Source organism: Dasypus novemcinctus, chromosome 5 (genome assembly GCF_030445035.2).
Source record: "Dasypus novemcinctus isolate mDasNov1 chromosome 5, mDasNov1.1.hap2, whole genome shotgun sequence".
NCBI lineage: Eukaryota > Metazoa > Chordata > Mammalia > Cingulata > Dasypodidae > Dasypus > Dasypus novemcinctus.
This window is the reverse complement of record NC_080677.1, coordinates 82,953,758-82,971,866: the sequence shown is the minus strand read 5'-3', so window position 1 is coordinate 82,971,866 and position 18,109 is coordinate 82,953,758. Positions and strand designations below refer to the sequence as shown.

General features: G+C 37.2%; 1 protein-coding gene across 1 annotated transcript in view; it reads right to left on the bottom strand.

The window, feature by feature from the left end:
* Window positions 1-364: 364 nt before the first annotated feature.
* Window positions 365-18,109, bottom strand: part of DLD (dihydrolipoamide dehydrogenase) — a 38,713-nt gene continuing 20,968 nt past the window's right edge. Inside the window, exons 3-14 of the mRNA XM_058297164.1 lie at window positions 15,528-15,607; window positions 14,973-15,041; window positions 13,876-13,945; window positions 12,795-12,895; window positions 11,995-12,138; window positions 11,478-11,579; window positions 4,984-5,174; window positions 4,208-4,378; window positions 3,313-3,502; window positions 2,764-2,901; window positions 1,740-1,829; window positions 365-1,647 (exon numbers count right to left, since the gene is read on the bottom strand). Coding sequence (XP_058153147.1) covers window positions 1,582-1,647; window positions 1,740-1,829; window positions 2,764-2,901; window positions 3,313-3,502; window positions 4,208-4,378; window positions 4,984-5,174; window positions 11,478-11,579; window positions 11,995-12,138; window positions 12,795-12,895; window positions 13,876-13,945; window positions 14,973-15,041; window positions 15,528-15,607 — 1,412 coding nt within the window. The 3' untranslated portion in view covers window positions 365-1,581. The remainder of the gene's footprint in view (window positions 1,648-1,739; window positions 1,830-2,763; window positions 2,902-3,312; window positions 3,503-4,207; window positions 4,379-4,983; window positions 5,175-11,477; window positions 11,580-11,994; window positions 12,139-12,794; window positions 12,896-13,875; window positions 13,946-14,972; window positions 15,042-15,527; window positions 15,608-18,109) is intronic.

Sequence of the window (18,109 nt, the reverse complement as noted above, 5' to 3'; positions counted from 1 at the left end):
AGGAGCTGAGGCTAGGATTGAACAGCTTTTCACTTGAGGGGAGGTTCCACTAAAAGCAAGTTAGAGAGAAACCAAATCTTATTGGTTGAGAAGCCAGAGTTCAGTGCAATTACAACAGTGGAATGTAAGGGGGGAAATCCTGGAAAACAGATCCAAGGAAAGGGGCCCCAAAATTCTGCATATACTCTGCCCAATCTCCAGCTGTCTCCTGAATCACACATACACAAGGCAGATTTCAGGCCACTCAACTAAGGCTAAAATAACTGAAAAGCAATTTCAGCTACTGCCCACCAGGTATGGAGTGCGAGTTCAGTCAAGTAAACTGTCCAATATTCTTCAGACATAAGTAATATGGAATCCAGAGTCTTTATAATGTATCATTTAATGAAAGCAAAATCCAAGATCACGGAATATTTACAGAAAGTGAGACATAAAATGCAATTAAAAACCGAAGGCTACTAAACACGTTTTTTAGTTATGATCAACTGATGGTATCTTATTCAATACACTCTGCTGATAAATTACATTTTTCAAACTTAAGACTATAACCTTTAATTGTAACCAAGCGAGTATCTATTTTGCATATTTTAAGGTTTTTAAGTGCTTAGCTCATTTTCCACTTTAGAAATTTATGCTTAATATCTCAAATTTAGGATCATTTGCTGAATCATAAAGGAATCTTAAATCTAGTTATAATGTCCAAAAAGCCTATTTATCACTTAGTACTTTAAACCTTTAGTAGGAATTGCTAAAACAGATGGAAAGGTAATGACCTTTTAAATACCTTAATATTGTCCAACAATGTGAAAAAGATAAAGTAGCTATCTTAAACAGCCTAAATTACATTTAGGCTAATAAAAGCAATAAATACACTAGAGGTAGTCATAAAAGGAACTAGGACCATCTTGACATCCACACAGAAACAAAACAGTAGATGAATGTTTAAGACATGTTTATTTCTGTGTCTCCATTCCACTGTAATACATTTGAGTCCCATTCAATATTTGAGTTTCAGAGATAAATGCCATTCATTGATTTAGGTAACTATTCTTCAGAATTGCAAATGTCAGTGGAACCTTAGAAATCTCTTAAATACATAAATTCTGCCTCTAAACTATGAGAATTTGGGGGTTAAATAAAACAAGTGAGACCATTTTTTATTTACATCTGTTCAGTTTATACATATCTGAATCTTATTTTAATGATGACTTCTGTTTCCAATATGAAAACCAAGGCTAAAAATCCATGTAAGTAAATTCAGCTTTACAGTATCAGGGGTAAAAGATATTTAATATAAATTCAGAGAAGTTGAACCTTTCATAAACACATGAAAACATGGGCTGGTGAAAACTGTCCAAGGTGCTACTATAAGTAGCTTTTTTCTGAAATATTGACTCACTGAAATAAAATACTAAATTTATTTAAAATATAGATGTGGGATTATTCCATTCTCTCCATACTATTAAATACCTCCCAAAAATTTCTCATTCAGTCTGAAATTCTTGGAACCATAAACATTTCATGTTCAGAAATGTGGCCTTTATAAAAGCTCCCAAGAAATCTCAGGGAAAAAAATCTAATTTAAAAGTTGATCGCCTTGCCAAATGATGCAGCCAGATTTGCTTCTCTAAAAGCTTCTGATAAAGTCTGCAAGGGAAGAAATTGAAAGTTAAAAACGAAAAGTATTTTGAGTCAGGAGAATATATAAGTAGCCATTAATTCTGTATGTTGTTTATTACCGGATGTGCATGACAGACTCTAGCTATATCTTCACAGGATGCTCCATATTCCAAGGCAAGAGCAGCTTCATTTACCATTTCTCCAGCACCCTTTAAAATAAGCCAATAAGTAATTATGTTTCCATGGCAAAAAGAACTACATACTAATAGGCTAGCAGATGGTTAATAGATCAGACTTTTATATCTTAAAACTGCCTTAAATCTTTTTGTTACAGCAGTTGACTAACCTCTTCACATCAGGTAAAAAGCCTAATGGAAAAGGTATCACAGAAGTTAAGAGTCTGGAGTCTGGATGATTCAAATCCTAGCCCTCACTACTAGCTTAACCACTCACTGGCTCTATGTGCCTCATTCAGGTTACTTTACCTGTAAAATGGGAATAGCAGAGCACCTATCTCCCAGAGTTGTAAATGTATAATAAAATTAATGTACCTAGTAAAAATTACATAGTAAGCACTTAAATAGTCTATGATTATCATTGTTATAGCAGATAACTACTGTAGCATATACTTTAGACTGAGTGGTTATAGGAAAAGCTTCTCCTAGGAGGTGACAATTAAACTGAGACCTAAATAAGGAACCAGTCATGCAAATACCTAGAGACAGAGCATTCTAGACAAAAGGAATGACAAGCGCAAAGGCCTATAATGAAACAGAGACCACATGGGTGGGAATTAGCAAAGGGGTAGAGTATAAGACATGAGGTCAGAAAGGTAGGCTGGACCAGATTCAGTGGAGCCGTGTAATCAACAATCAGAAGCTAAGAAGCACTTGGAGGGTTCCAACAGTGATGTGATCTGGTGTATGTGTTAGAGAATCTTGGCTGCAGTACAGAAAGTAGACAATATGGGGAGCAAGACAGTTGAGTGCTGTTGGTACCTGGCTAGAAACGAAGCACAGAGAGGCCATATTAAAGCTGGTAATTTATAACAGCACAATATAGACACCAATTTTAAAGTAAAATTAATTTAAATTGCAATGCTTTCCAGAAATCCTGAGACTTCTCTGGTTTTACAATACTCACTGGTCCTAGAATATGTGCTCCCAATACTCTATCTGTTGATTTCTGCCCAAGAATCTTCACCATGCCATCTGTGTCAGCATTTGTCTTAGCTCTGCTGTTAGCAGCAAATGGAAATTTCCCAACTTTGTACTCAATACCCTGTTAAGAGAAAATGAGAAATCCACACGAGCACTGTGAAAATCCTCATTCATTCAGAAAATAAATCCCAAGAACAATTCTTTGCAGAACATAGATAAGACCAAAGATTCATTAAATAAATTTAGTATATAAACAAATGCAAATGTCTGTCCATCTAGTTATATTTCAAAGCCAAGTATAAAAGCTTTGAAATTACTTATTTCTGTACTAGAGAGAACTTTTTTCTTTTCTCTATTATTGCTGACAAAACTAAGGAGAAGGTGACTTCCTTTTTTGTGCTGAAGAAAAAATATATGAACTATAATGTTCTATACATTATTATAATATAGTAATACATTAATAAAATGTTTTTCCATTTGTCATTAGCTCAATTTACATTTTGATGTAAAACCACCCAACCTTCAGGATTACCTCTTCTTTCAACTGCTCTTCTGACTTGCCAACCCAAGCAACTTCAGGATGTGTGTAAATCACTGATGGCACACAATTGTAGTCAATGTGCACAGCACCACCAGCCATTCCTTCAACACAGATAATGCCTTCATCCTCTGCTTTGTGAGCCAACATTGGACCAGCAACCACATCACCAATAGCATAGATACTACCAGAAATTAAAAGCAACACAATGAACTTGTGAAGTTTCAGGAACACTCACCTTAATTTTACCACAGTAACAAAACTATTCCAAATACAGCTCTGTAAAATCTGTGAGTTCAGGTTTTAATCTTTTCATGAAAAATTCAATTATCTTTCATTTTGTATCTTGTAAGTTTACTATTCTTCCCCAAAGTCAATGTATTTTTTAAGCATGACAAAAATAATACCTTCGGGAACGGTTCTGGCTCAACGGATAGAGCATCCGCCCACCACATGGGAGGTCCAGGGTTCAAACCCAGGGCCGCCTGACCCATGTGATGAGCTGGCCCACGCACAGTGCTGATGCACACAGGGGTGTCCCCTGCAAAGGGGAGCCCCACGCACAAGGAGTACGCCCCGTAAGGAGAGCTGTCCCGCACGAAAAAAAGTGCAGCCTGCCCAGGAGTGGTGCCGAACACATAGAGAGCTGACACAGCAGGATGATGCAACGAAAAGAGACACAGATTCCCAGTGCTGCTGACAAGAATACAAGCAGACACAGAGGAACACACAGCGAATGGATACACAGAAAGGAGACAACTGGGGGGGGGGGGGGCGGGGAGGGGGAAGGGGAAAGAAATAAATCTTTAAAAAAAAAAAGTAGTATTTTCAAAATAGTAATGTTTGAAGTAAATTTTTTAATTATTGGAAATGCAATTATCCAACTTACTTTGGAATTTTAGTTTGGAATCTGGTATTGACTGGAATTCTACCTCTGGGATCTAGTTCAATACCAAGCTCCTCTAGTCCCAAATTCTGAGTAAAGGGTCGTCGGCCAATGCAAACCAAGAGTACATCACAAGTGAGAACTTCAGCTTTACCACCAGAAGCAGATTCAATTCTAGACAATGAATAGAGTATAAATGTTAAACACACATCTACATAAATTAGTTGATAAAAATTTAAGACCAGAGATTTCTATAAGCATTGATATTTCTAACAAATACAAGAGTCAGGCAATGGAAAAATGTACACATCCACTAGAGATCTATCGTTAAAACCTCAGTGGTTAAGAACATAGGTCTTAGAAGTCAGAAAAATCCAAGTTTAATTCCTGACTCTTAACACTCACACTAGTTGTGTGACTTTAGCAAATTATTTCATTAAATAATGTAATGAATTAGTAGAGTGCCAGGTACATAATAGCAATCAAAGTAATATTAGTTATTGATTTCCTCATATATACACATAAAAAATTTAATCATACTGTTAGGAACTTAAAATCTTCTGAATGTATACTTTGAAAAGGTACATTATAGTAACAAGGATATTGAATTGTTCTAAAATCAACTTAATCATGAATTTCAATGGACTAATTTAATAAGCAATAAAATGGTCTTGAGTTTTCAAAAACCCCAACATTTGTTAATCTGATTTTGAAATTAGAGAGATTTTTTTCAAGAAATACACAAAGATATATCAAAAATAAATGCAACATATTCTTACAAAACATCAATATTTCCATCTGACTTCTTGGTAGCACCAGTAACCTTTGTATTCAGTTTAAATTTAAATCCTTGTTTTTGAAGGACACGTTGAAAGTTTTTAGATATCTCCATATCAATTCCAACTCCACCAACATGACCCAAAAACTCAACTGCTGTGACATCTGCACCAAGTCTTTGCCAAACTGAACCCTGCAAATAACAACCCAAAAAATAAACCAATAATTATAAAAAAAGTAAAGAATTCTATAGCATATATTATAAGATAATTTTGTTCCAATTAGAAGTTCTGAAGTTTAAAATTAACACTGTGGCAAATACATTTAACTTCACATATTCACTCACACATTCATTCTTTCATTCAACATTTACTGAGCACATACTAGGTGCAAGGCAAAAAATTTTAGGTCCCAGGGATACATCAGTGAGCAAAAATTTCCCTGCATGCAGGGATCTCATATTCTGGTAGGGGCAAAAGTTAAGTAAGTAAAATTCATGTCAGATGATAATAAAATGGTATGAGATAAATAAATGAGGAAAATAAGGGAGTATTGAAGAGAGGAGCTCAATTTTAAGTAGGGTGGTCAGGAAAGACCATACTGAGAATGACATTTGTGCAAAGATTTGAAGATGAGAGGAAGTAAACTATACTGGTAACTGGGAGAAGTGTGTTCTAGGCAGAGGGAAACAGCACGTGTAAAGACCCTAAGGAGGAAGAAGTAGGCTCCTTTGTTCCTGATTACTGATGTCTGTAAAATATTAACTGGCTTTGTATTTTCTCGAGAAAGAAGAAATGTTTTATTTTTTCATTCAAATTGTAATTTAAATTAAGAATACTTATTTTTTAAAATGTATTTTTTTTAAAGATTTCTTTCTGGTCCACCCCCTCCAACCACCCCACCCCCACCCCTGCCTCACTGTCTGCTGTGTCCATTCACTGTACATTCTTGTGTGTCTGCTTGCCTTCTACTTTAGGTGGCACTGGGAACTGATTCTGGGGCCTTCTGGAGTGGGGAGAGAGGTGCTCAATCTCTTGTGCCACCTAAGCTCCCTGCTCTACTGCGTCTCTTCTTGTCTCTCCACCGTGTCTCTTTTTGTTGAGTCATCTTGCTGTACCAGCTTCTGCTCAGGCCAGCACTCTGAAGGGACCAGCTCTCTGATTGGGTCAGCTCGCCACCTGGGCCAGCCTGCTTTGGGAGGGTCCAGTAATCAAACCTGGACCTCCCATGTGGCACACTGGAGCCAAATCGCTTCAGCCATATCTGTGTCCCATAAATTGCATTTTAACATTTTAATAATTGTAACTCGGGGAGTGAATGTGTAGCTCAGTGGTTGAGCACCTGCTTCCCATGTACAAGGTCCCAGGTTCAATCTCTGGTACCCCTTACCCTCACCAAAAATTTTTAACTTCTGAAAAATTACATAAACAACCACACATGACGGACATGATGAACCTAATTTTATGGCATTAAATATGAAAAACTATGAACATATCCTTTGTAAGAATCAAAATGAAAATCACCCCTGAATTTAAAATTACCAATGAAGACATGTTTCCAATTACATTTGTGCTTTCATTTCAAGAATTTTATGCATTTTGGGGATGAGAACTAAGAATTTACTAGATATAACAGAATTGCCAAAAATTCACATACAAATACAAAAATTAACTCAAAATGGATCATGAAAAATATAAAACCCTAAACTATAAATTTTCCAGAAGAAAATGTAGAGAAAAATCTTCTCTTTGAAAGACAATATTAACAATAGGAAAATAAAGGCCAAAGACTGAGAGAAAACATTTGCAAAACATGAATACAAAAGAACTACCAAACTTAGTAATTTATTAAGAAAACAATACAATTTTTTTTTAAATGGACAAAATACTGGAAGAAACAAAACACTTCACCAAAGAAGATAAAGATGACAAATAAGCACATACAAAAATGCTCAACAATATTAGTCACTAGATAAATACAAATTAAAACTACAAAGAGACACCATTACACGTCCATTAAAATGGTTCAAATTTTTAAAAAACCTACAATTAACAAGTGCTGTTGAGGAAGTGGAGCAACTGAAAAACTGCTGGTAGGATTTTAATAGTGTAAGAGTGACACAATCAAGACTAAGCAATAGAATGGAATAATGAGTGCAAGTGAACGTTAAGCAAGGTTAAAGATTCAAAGTTCTTAATATAAGTGTAAAAAATCAGGATTCCACATGCAAAAGATGTGGAGTTTTCAAATGATCACAAACTCAAAAGTCTACTTAAAAAAAAAGTGGTTATTAAATAAGAGGCACTGTGGCAAATGCTAAAGATGAAGAGTGAACAAAACATCCACAATCACTGCCCTCAGGGAGTTTATGATTTAATGAGAGAAAACTGAACAAAATCAAGAAAGTTAGATAAATATCATTAAGGGTGCTGCAGCAGTTTGATATGGTTATGAATTCCAAAAATAGTTATCGGATTATGTTTGTAATCTGGTCTGTACCTGGGCATGATTAAGTTACAATTAGGGCTTTGATTGAGCCACATCATTAGGGCGTTGAGTCCCTGCCCCTTGGTGGGTGGGGACTCACAGATAAAGGGCATGGCAAAAGACAGAATTGGAGGGTTTCTGATGCTGGAGTTTTGCTGTTGGAGTTTGATGCTGAAGCCTTAAGCTGGAGCCCTGGGAAGTAAGCTCACAGAGGAAAAGAAGGAAGCCCTAGGAAGAGAGGAACCCTGAGCCCGGGAAGAAGCAAGCCCTGGGAAGAGACGAACCCTAAACCCACAGAGAAGCAAGACCCCGGAGGAGAGGAACGCTGGAAGTCTGAACCCTCAGACGTCGGAAGCCATCTTGCTCCAACACATGGAAATAGACTTTAGTAAAGGAAGTAACTTATGCTTTATGACCTGGTATCTGTAAGCTCCTACCCCAAATAAATACCCTTTCTAAAAACCACCTGATTTCTGGTATTTGCATCAGCACTGTTTTGGCTGACTAACATAGGTGCTATGGAACACATAGCAAAAGCGCCTAACAACATCTAGGGTGGTCAGGGAAGGGCTCAAAGGAGTATAGGGACTGGTGGAAGAAGAAAGCATTTGAAGCAGAAGGCCAGCCTACACGTAACAGAAAGCAAGGCTTGTTCAGGAACAGGTATTTCGATACACAGTCAATTTTCATTATCTGCAGTATTAATGGTCAATAAAAGAGACTCAAACACTGAATTATTGAACAATGAAGAAGTGCACGTAGGGGAAATACAATTAGGTTCCTGCAACTATCTGGTAACCTTTTTATCAACCAATCACTACATAATCGTGTTTCTACTTAACAACACATTATTTAATATATATTATTGATTTGATAACATTGAACTCGCAGCAACAGCCATATAACTCATGTCTGAAGGATTATCTAACACATGTATTTTCTGTATAAGACATATCACAATCACAGCATTGTCTTAAGAGCACTAGAGAGCACTACAACACTAAGCTTGGGGGCCATTTTAAACAGCAAAATCACCAAAAATCACATAAATCTGAGAAATACAGCACTAAATATACTACAAAAAGGATACCTGTTTATAGCACAAGAAATGAAACAAGAAGGCAGAGCACTGCCTTGTTCAGTACCTCATCTGGGAATATGCATGTCAGGCAACTCAAATTTTATACCATTTTGCACATGCCGGTGCATAATTGCATTAGTACCACAAGCATTGATTTTGTACAAATACATTTTAGCCATACATGAACTCACAAATACCAACTCTACAAATAATGAGGAATGACTGCACCTAGAACCTCATTTGAGAGGAAAAGGCTTTAGAAGCTGATGAGCTGAGAGCCAAATGATGTTGGCCTTTAAGCAACATTAAAAAGTTTGGGTTTATCCTAACAGCCCTATAATGAGCCAATGAAGAGTTTTAAGCACAGAAGGAACATAATTAAATTTGTGTCATAGAAAAGATCACTTCAGGTACTCTGAGGAGAAGAGATCAGAAAAAGATTAAAGTAGCCAGGGAGTCCTAGGGCAAAACATGATGCTGGTCTGAACAAAGATCTAGGTAGTATAAATGAGAAAAAATTTCTTTCATGTTTACATATAAAATATATATCAAGGAGATCACATTAGGACCCAACGACTGATTGAATATGGCACACTATGGCATGGAAGAAGTCATGTGTATCTTCCACACATCTCAGGCCTCAAATGAAAGGAGATAACACTCAATGAAATGGGAAATAATAGAAGAGAAACAGGCTTTGTTTGTTTGAGGGGTGGAAGAGGACAGATGGGGAGAAAGAAGTTAAATTTACTTATACTGAACTGAGTGACTGTTGAGACATACAAGTAGAGATCCTGATAGTCCAAAGGCAAGAGAGAGAATTAGGTTGCATATATCTGTGAGATGGGAAGACAAAATGGATCTGAGATAGAACCCTGAGACAGAATCCCAAGTAATACCAACAATTAAAGGGAAAGCTGAGAAAGAGAAACTATATAGAAGATAGAGATGGGTCAGCCCAAAGTGCGAATGTAAAACCTGCAGCATACAGAATCAAAGAAGCTTAGGAAAAAGTTTTATTTTATCTTTTGAGTTCTTTTTTTTTTTGTTTGTTTTAAAAAGATACATAGATCACACAAAATGTTACATTAAAATACATAAGAGGTTCCCATATACCCCACTCCCCACCTCACGCCCCACTCCTCCCACATCAACAACCTCTTTCATCAGTGTGGCACATTCACTGCATTTGATGAATGCATTCTGGAGTACTGCTACAACACATGGATTATGGAAAGAGTTTTAAAGGCAAGAAAATTAGCAATGCTGACTGGTGCTAAAAAGCAGTGAAGAAAGAGTTCACTGGATTGAGCAGTATGTCCTTTATGTCCTTGTCAAGGAGTAACTCAATGGCACAAGAATTGATGGAATGAGGAATGTTTGGGTGTTGGATGAACCAGAGGGTGGATAACTCTCAAGAAGTGTGGCTGTGAAGAGAAGCAAGGAAGAAAATTACGAACAAGAGAAGGACATGAGGCCAAAATAAGGCACATTTTTATGAATATAAGCCAGTGCTAATGCATTAAGCATGTGTATATAAGCACACAGGCGCACATATCCGTGTGTTTCAATGTAAATGTGAAGGAAGCAGAAGTAGGGAAGACTCTGAAAACTGAAAAATACAACAAAGAAAATATAAATCACAAAACCAAAATCCTAAGAAAGCAGATGATATGCCCCCAAGCACAGGAGGGAAAACCAGATTTCCCCAGCAACAGGAGGGAAGATCAAAAGAGCAGATGTAACTACCGGAATAATTTTCAAATCTGAGAGCATTAAGTTCAGGGTGCTCTCACATGATAGCTCCTCTTTTATGTGATATTTAGGAGACAAAGGTATCTGCAGCAGAAGACAATGTACTGGCAGAGTGAGAAGAATGGGAAATTAAATAATTGTTGTAGAAAGTGGGGGAGGCTACCAGCTAGGGAAACAGTGGGACTGCCAGCAAGAGTAAGGTTCCTGTTGAAGTTGTGACCAAGAATTTATATAGGCACCACTCTACAGAGTGTGTGTTTTCTCCAGGTGCAGTCAATAGCCTAGGTACAGCATGAAAAATGCAGAGCTAAATTTAAGCAGGTAGAGTTCTGCCAAAGTATGAGAGAATACTAGGTAACAGACACATGAACACTTTCAAGAAAGTGGTTAAAATGATGGACTATGGAATCTAAGCTGATCGGAAAATTGTCAAGATAGGAAGGGGCAGACAATGAAGAGGGATGTAGAGGGATCTATGGAAAAAAAAAACCTGATAAAACCAAAGAGCCTATATAACTACAAATAACTCAGCAAGAGCAGAAAGGAGGTTGTGGCTAGAGAACTGAATGTCTGAATTTATGACTTCAGAAGTAGAGCAATTCTTGGTGATTACAATGTCCAATGGCCCCGGGGAAGGATACCTACAATGGAGAAAAGAAGAGGTCAGGAGAAATACGAGGAAAGTTATCAGATGGTCAAGAAAGAATATTGCAGGCAGAAGCATAAAATAGTATGTTGAACCACTACAAGTGGTTCAACATTTCTGAAGTATAAGTTAAAAGAGGCACCGTGATTAGGACAGAGATGAAGAACCAGATCATGTAAGCCACATAAGGAGCAGAGTCTTTATCTGGAATACAATTTGTTCAGGTATGAGGGCTATATTCAAATATCTGAAAGGCTGTCAGATTAAAAAAAAAAAAATTAGACCAATTCTAGAGAATAGGAAGGGTGAAAGATACAGGGAAGTAAATTTCAAAATAAAGGAGACTATTCTAATGAATACATTAAAAAAAAGTTGTCTTGGAAAAAAGTGGACTCTTTATTACCCCAGAAGCGTTCAAGCAAAACCAAAAGGTGATCTGCCTGCTATATCATACAAAGAATTTAACAAGGACCTTTAAGTCCTTTGCACTCCAATGGGAGTAATAAGAGATAGAAAGACACACTTACCAATTCTACACCTATTACTCCTGCACCAATCACAATCATCTTTTCTGGAACTTTTTTTAATGATAAAGCACCTGTAGATGACACTACTGTATCTTCATCAATCTATAAGAAGAAGAACAAAAAATACGATCAAAATTACTTGGAAAAACCTAGTAATTTATAAATTGTGACCATACTCATCTACTTGCTTTGAGATTTTTAGCTCTATGACATCTGTCCATGTCAAATGTCATCAAATCCCATTAAAACGCTAAATTTACATTATCATTCAGCATTCCCAACAAAATGACAAATTTTAATTTCATACTTAATTCAAATACTTTTAATAAAAAAGCATTCTATAGCTGGACAAAATTACTGTAGAATAAAGAGAAAAATTTTGAAAGTTGATGTTAAAATATAGAATTTTGGTAAAAAAAAAATCTCTCAAAGTTCATAAATAGCATGTAATAAAGTCATTTGTAAAAATGTATTTCCAAAGGAAGGTTCTAACAGTTGTAATTATAAGTATAAATACCGTGATTCCAGGAAAGGGAGTAACTTCTGAACCTGTAGCTATAAGAATGTTCTTTGTATCAATAACTTGAGTGCTGCCATCAGGTTTCGTAGCGGTGACCTGATTTTTGCCAGTTATCTTTCCATATCCATTTACATGATCAACCTTCATAAAATAGTGTTTATAAATTCACAATGTTAAATTTTTTTGATAAACATGATTAAAAGGAAAAAGATCTCTATGAAATAACTTTATCAAATATAAAAATGCATCTTCTGTTGGTAATGCTACACATGGAGCAGCAAAAAATTTTACCTATATGAAGGAAACCAATTTTAGGTTAGCATAGTTTTTTTTTTAAACATTTATTTATCTCATGTCCCCCCACCCCCATTGTTTTGTGCTCACTCTCTGCTCTCTGTGCGTTCTTCTGTGTCTGCTTGTCTTCTCTTTAGGTAGCACTGGGAACTGATCATGGAACCTTCCAGAGTAGGAGAAAGGCACTTAATCTTTTGCACTACCTCAACTCCCTGGTCTGTCTCTCTTCTGTGTCTCTTTGTTGCATCATCTTGCTGTGCCAGCACTCCATATGGGCCATCTTGCTTTTCACCAGGAGGCCCCAGGAATCGAACCCTGGACCTCCTATATGGTAGACAGGCACCCAATTGCTTGAACCACATCTGTTTCCCAATATACTGTTTTAAATTAAATAAATAAATATTCCCAAGTAACCAAGTCAAATACCACTGCTTTATTAGCATCAAGCAATGTTTACTGCGTATATAAAATAAAGCAGAAATCTGAACATTAAACACACTGACCTTATTCTGTTTGAATAAGTGGGCAATTCCACCTGTTAAAGCTTTTACTGCTGTACTCTTCTGCTCCATCATCTTCTCTAAATTCAAGCGAACTTCAGGCACTGTAATTGGTTAAATAAATCTTCAGTCATTTTTCAAACAGAGAAGCTTAATATAAAACAGTTTACTTTAATTCAGAAGAAAACTCTGAAACAATAATGTAAGATAAAAATGCTTGACTCAAAATAGCTTTAGAGATACGAAGGGTATCTTAGAAATCAGCTTACACAATCAACATATATCTTGGAAATGAAAAAAAAGAAACCCTGAGAAATTTCTGCTTTAGCCAAGGCCAAAATTTGAAAATGAAGCCTTGCCTACCATGCAGGTCTCTTAAATATCCTTATGTCTTTTCTTTACATCATTTTTCTTTTCATCTAGTTTAATATATTTGCTTTTAGTGTATATACATCTGTTCCATACCCACTGGATTGCTAACGTGACCACCCCTTCTTTCAGAAACCTACTGCTGCAAAGAAACACGAAGAAAAACTAATAATACCCCACGGTGTGCCCAGGCCCTCCCTAGAACCGGATGCCCTTCTAGAAGTCTGTCAACAACAAAGTTGGAGAGAAGAGACAGAAATGAAAAAAGCTCAAGAGGATGGCAGGAGATACACATACCAAATTAAAATATTATAAAATATACTATTTCTTTTCCAATATGTTTCACCCCTGTCTCCTCTGCTCTTTTCACTACCAACAACTTGGACAGACCTTCCTTCCTCTATCTGCCCATAGCACCCAGGGACCTGGCCTCCCCAATGATCTCCAGGCTTCAGGGAAGTGAAAACTGACTCATTACATAGGCACACACAGAAAGCGGGGACTTCAAGCAAAAGTAGCAAAGGAACAGAAGATGTCATAGAAGAAACCTGGATTTAAGTCTTCTTAAGTAAATCAAAGTTTCCAAGAACTTTAATCTAATCTTTCCTCAGGAAACATATGTCACACACACACTGGACACACATACCAGTCTTTAGCCAGAAGAGTCAAGTCAAGCATACCTGCTAAGATGCCTAAATACAAAACATATACTTACCTTCAATTCCCCTAGATGCAAAATCTTTTCCATGAACCATATGGTAATAATGAGAGTTATTCAATAAAGCCTAAAGGAAATAAAAGGATGAAATTATCAAATGTTCAAAAGCAGGCTACATCCAATCTCAAAGTTCTTATGAAATGCCATTTTCTATGTGTAGTAGTACATAGGACTATACCAATTAAGTTTCTGTTCTTATGTAATTAATCGAAGAGAAACAGTAATGTCATAAAAATCATTTAACAAACAAAAATGAAAAACAGATGCTGACTTTCTTTCAAAGCAAAGGAGTTAAGTATGTACATACTTCAAAGGGCAGGGATCAGGTGAAAAAAGATAATTTGTCTACATACAGAAAGGACCCCAAAGAAGAATTTACCACCTATTATCTGTTTCACTGATAAAGAAAAACTAAATGGGGAAGCAGACTTGGCCCAGTGGTTAGAGCATCCGTCTACCACATGGGAGGTCCGTGGTTCAAACCCCGGACCTCCTTGACCCGTGTGGAGCTGGCCCATGCGCAGTGCTGGCCCATGCACAGTGCTGATGCGTGCAAGGAGTGCCACGCCACGCAGGGGTGTCCCCGCGTAGGGAAGCCGCACGCGCAAGAAGCGTGCCCTGTAAGGAGAGCCGCCCAGAGCGAAAGAAAGCGCAGCCTGCCCAGGAATGGTGCTGCACACACAGAGAGCTGACACCACAAGATGACACAACAAAAAGAAACACAGATTCCCGTGCCGCTGACAACAACAGAAGCAGACAAAGAAGAACACGTAGCAAATAGACACAGAGAACAGACAACTGGGACAGCAGAGGGGGATGAGAAAGAAAGAAAAGAAAGAAAAGAAAGAAAAGCTAAATGTCAGTATTTATAAGGAAACTTAGGCATTCTGAGACAAGAAATATATCTTAGGAATGTGCGGCAGACTGGTGACAGCTCTAAATTCTGCGAAGGAAAAATATGTTTTTATTATGTGTGGGGTTTTTGTTTTAAAAAAATAATTGTTATAATAGTCTAGACTAGTAGTCTAGTCCCAACAATCGTTCTAATTGGTGGCTAATGATAAACTGCTGAACTGTACAAAATGTATGCTCACCTTAGAAGGAATACAACCAACATTCAAGCACGTTCCACCAAGGGTTTCATTTTTCTCAATGCAGACTGTCTACAACGAAAGAAAACATTTTTTAACTGCACATAACCTGCAATGTTTCAGCCCACTAAAATTCCAAAAGTATCTGGCTTAAGTCTTTTACAAAACATGTTTATTAAACTGTTTTTCAGAGACTAAAATATAGAGTTCTTTGGAATTTATTTCAATAATTTTAAACTCTTTCAGACTAACCTGAAAGTCAATGATTCTAACAAATATTTTTATCTAACATTACTAAATACATGATACTGTAACTGCAACTTCCAAAGTGTGATTAGAAGCCAAACAAAAAGTACTGGGGCAAAGGGAAAATAACGGACCTCACTTTCCATTGCACAAGAACACTATAACAAAATGAACCCTCTCTTCATTAGTCTCAGGGTTAAATCTTAATTTATAGAGTGAATAAATTATCCTGTTTTCACCTGTATTTTGTGAACGTGACCAACTCCTGTCAATTAAAAATGAATCAACACACAATTTGAGTACAGACCTTACCTTGAAGCCTAACTGGGCAGCTTTAATAGCAGCAACATATCCTCCAGGACCAGAACCTATCACTGTTACATCAGCATCAACTACAAGAAAAGCAAATTGATATAAAACAGTAAATTGTTTATTACTGACCAAAATCAGCTCATTAGAAAAGCAAAAATTCTTTTGATACTTAAATCTCAAAAAGAAATCACAAATAACTATCATTTCCTACTCAGTGCTATTTTATTCCTAGGTATTTATTATTCTTTGATGCTACTGAAAAATGTCATAGAAAATTAATTTTAAAATATATTTGTTCATATATGGAGACAACTGAGTTCTGTATATTAACCTTGTATCCACTGATCTTGCTAAATGATTACAGGCAGGCATTTAATGACACTAAATCTTGAAAACAGTCTGTGTAATGGAGAGATCGTGAGCTTTGGAATACAACATACCTGGCTACAAACCTCAGGTCTGCCACTTAGTTGTATGACCCTGTCCAAGTGATTAAACTTTTCTATAACATAGGAATGATAACAACACTGCCTTAAATAATTAAATGTTCAGATGAAATAAAATAGTTTTGCATAATATTTTAGTGCTTTCAATAAACCTTAAGACTCCTTTCTCCTTCCAGGTCCTTAATTTCTGTAATATCATGAAAAGAAATCTGTTTCCCAATAAAAGATGGCAAGGATAATTTGAACTTTATTTGAATATAGATAAATTTCATATAGTTTAAGATATTAGGCTAACCAGAACAATCATTATTCTGGATATTTATCATATAAAGAAAAAAATAAAAATTTGAAAGTTAACTTTGATCAGCAGCCTTAGGAACATAAATATAATTCAAATGTATACGTCAAATTATGCCCATTCTCCTCAATCTAATTCCAAATAAAGCAACAGAGTATTTTGAGAGTTAAGAGCCTCCCTTCTCTGCTTCTACTACTATCCTTATAACTCCAATTAGTCTAACATTTAGCAGGTTATAACACAGTCACATTTTTTTTCATTCACTGCCCTTGCGGCTTGCTTGCTGTATGCTCTCTGTGTCCATTCACTGCACGCTCTTCTGTGTTTTCACTTGTGTCCCTTTTTTTGTTGCATCACCTTGCTGAGATGGCTCTCCGTGGCACTTGCAGGCGAGCCTGCCTTAACAAGGAGGCCCTGGAACGTGAACCCAGGGCCTCCCATATGGTAGAAGGAGCCCAGCTGATTGAGCCACAGCTGCTTCCCCACATTCACATTTATTATCATGTTTTAATCTCAGAACTTCCTACAAGGAAGGTAAAGATAGCATAAATATGACTATTTCAGGGGATGTGGCTCAAGTGATCTCCCAGATGGGAGGTCCAGGGTTCAGTTTCCGGCGCCTCCTTAAAAAAATGAAAAAAACAACAACAACAACACCACTATGAGCAGACAAGAGAACACACAATAAAAGGCGCAGAGAGCAAGCACAACCAACCAAGGATGGAGGGATAAATAAATTAAAAACTAGTCTTTTAAAAATATTAATATATGACTATTTCACAGATCTAGAAACAAATCTAGAAAAAATAGTTTAAGAGAGTTTAATGAATTTGTCCAGGTCATCCAGCAAAACAAGTGGCAGAACCAGGAAAAAGAAGTAAAAGCTTTCTGATTCTACTTCCTATGGTCTTTACATTACTCAATGCTATCTCGCTCCTCAATTTCAACCATTATAAACTAAAATCCTCATGAGCAATAACGAAATTTTTTATAATGTGACATTCAGTGAGTTATTAAACCTGTCTCACCTTTGGTTTCTTCATCAAAATATAAAGACCATAAAAAATCTACCTCATATTATAATACAGGTTAAATAAGATAATATATGTAAACACAGTAACTGGAACATACATAGTAAGTAATCAATATATAGTAGCTATGCTGAGAGTTGCTACTCTAAGTTAGCAACCCCTGCTGTGGGCTGCTACTCTAAGTTAGCAACCTACGAGGACCGGGCGGGCTTCCACGGCTCGGCGGTGAGCCCCTAGGCCAACGCGTAGGCCTAGGTTCTCCAGGCGTGGGGGACGCGCGGTAAAAACCACGGAGACAGCCTGTGAGAATGAGCTAGTCCAATTTATTGCGGAAATACACTTGATTATATAAGGTCGGGTCAAGGGAGGGGTAGGAATTGGGGCGGGTAAACTACGGGGCGGTAGTGGATAGGCGGAACTGTGCAGGCAGCTATGAAGTAGGCGGTGATTAAAAAAGGGGGCAGATTATGAGTTGGCTAAGTGGACGGGACTGGCGGGAAGGATAGCAACGGCTGGGAAAGGGAGATAACAAAGGCTAGGAGGAGGGGTGAAGGGAGGCAGCAACAATTGCTCCTTTTGTTTTATAAAAAAAAAGGTGTGAGAGAGTAGAGGGATGGGCTGTGGAGGGTGAGAGAAAAAGAGGGCAGGAATGACTGGCGATGGGCAAATGACATATCATTTGGCCAGAATGTATGCATAGCCCTTAGGGTTGGTGCGTGCCAGTGCTAGACGAAATATCTAACATGATGTTGCGCACGCTTTTTTGGGGTGGACAGCGCTGTGGCTAGCTTAACTGCGAAGAATTCT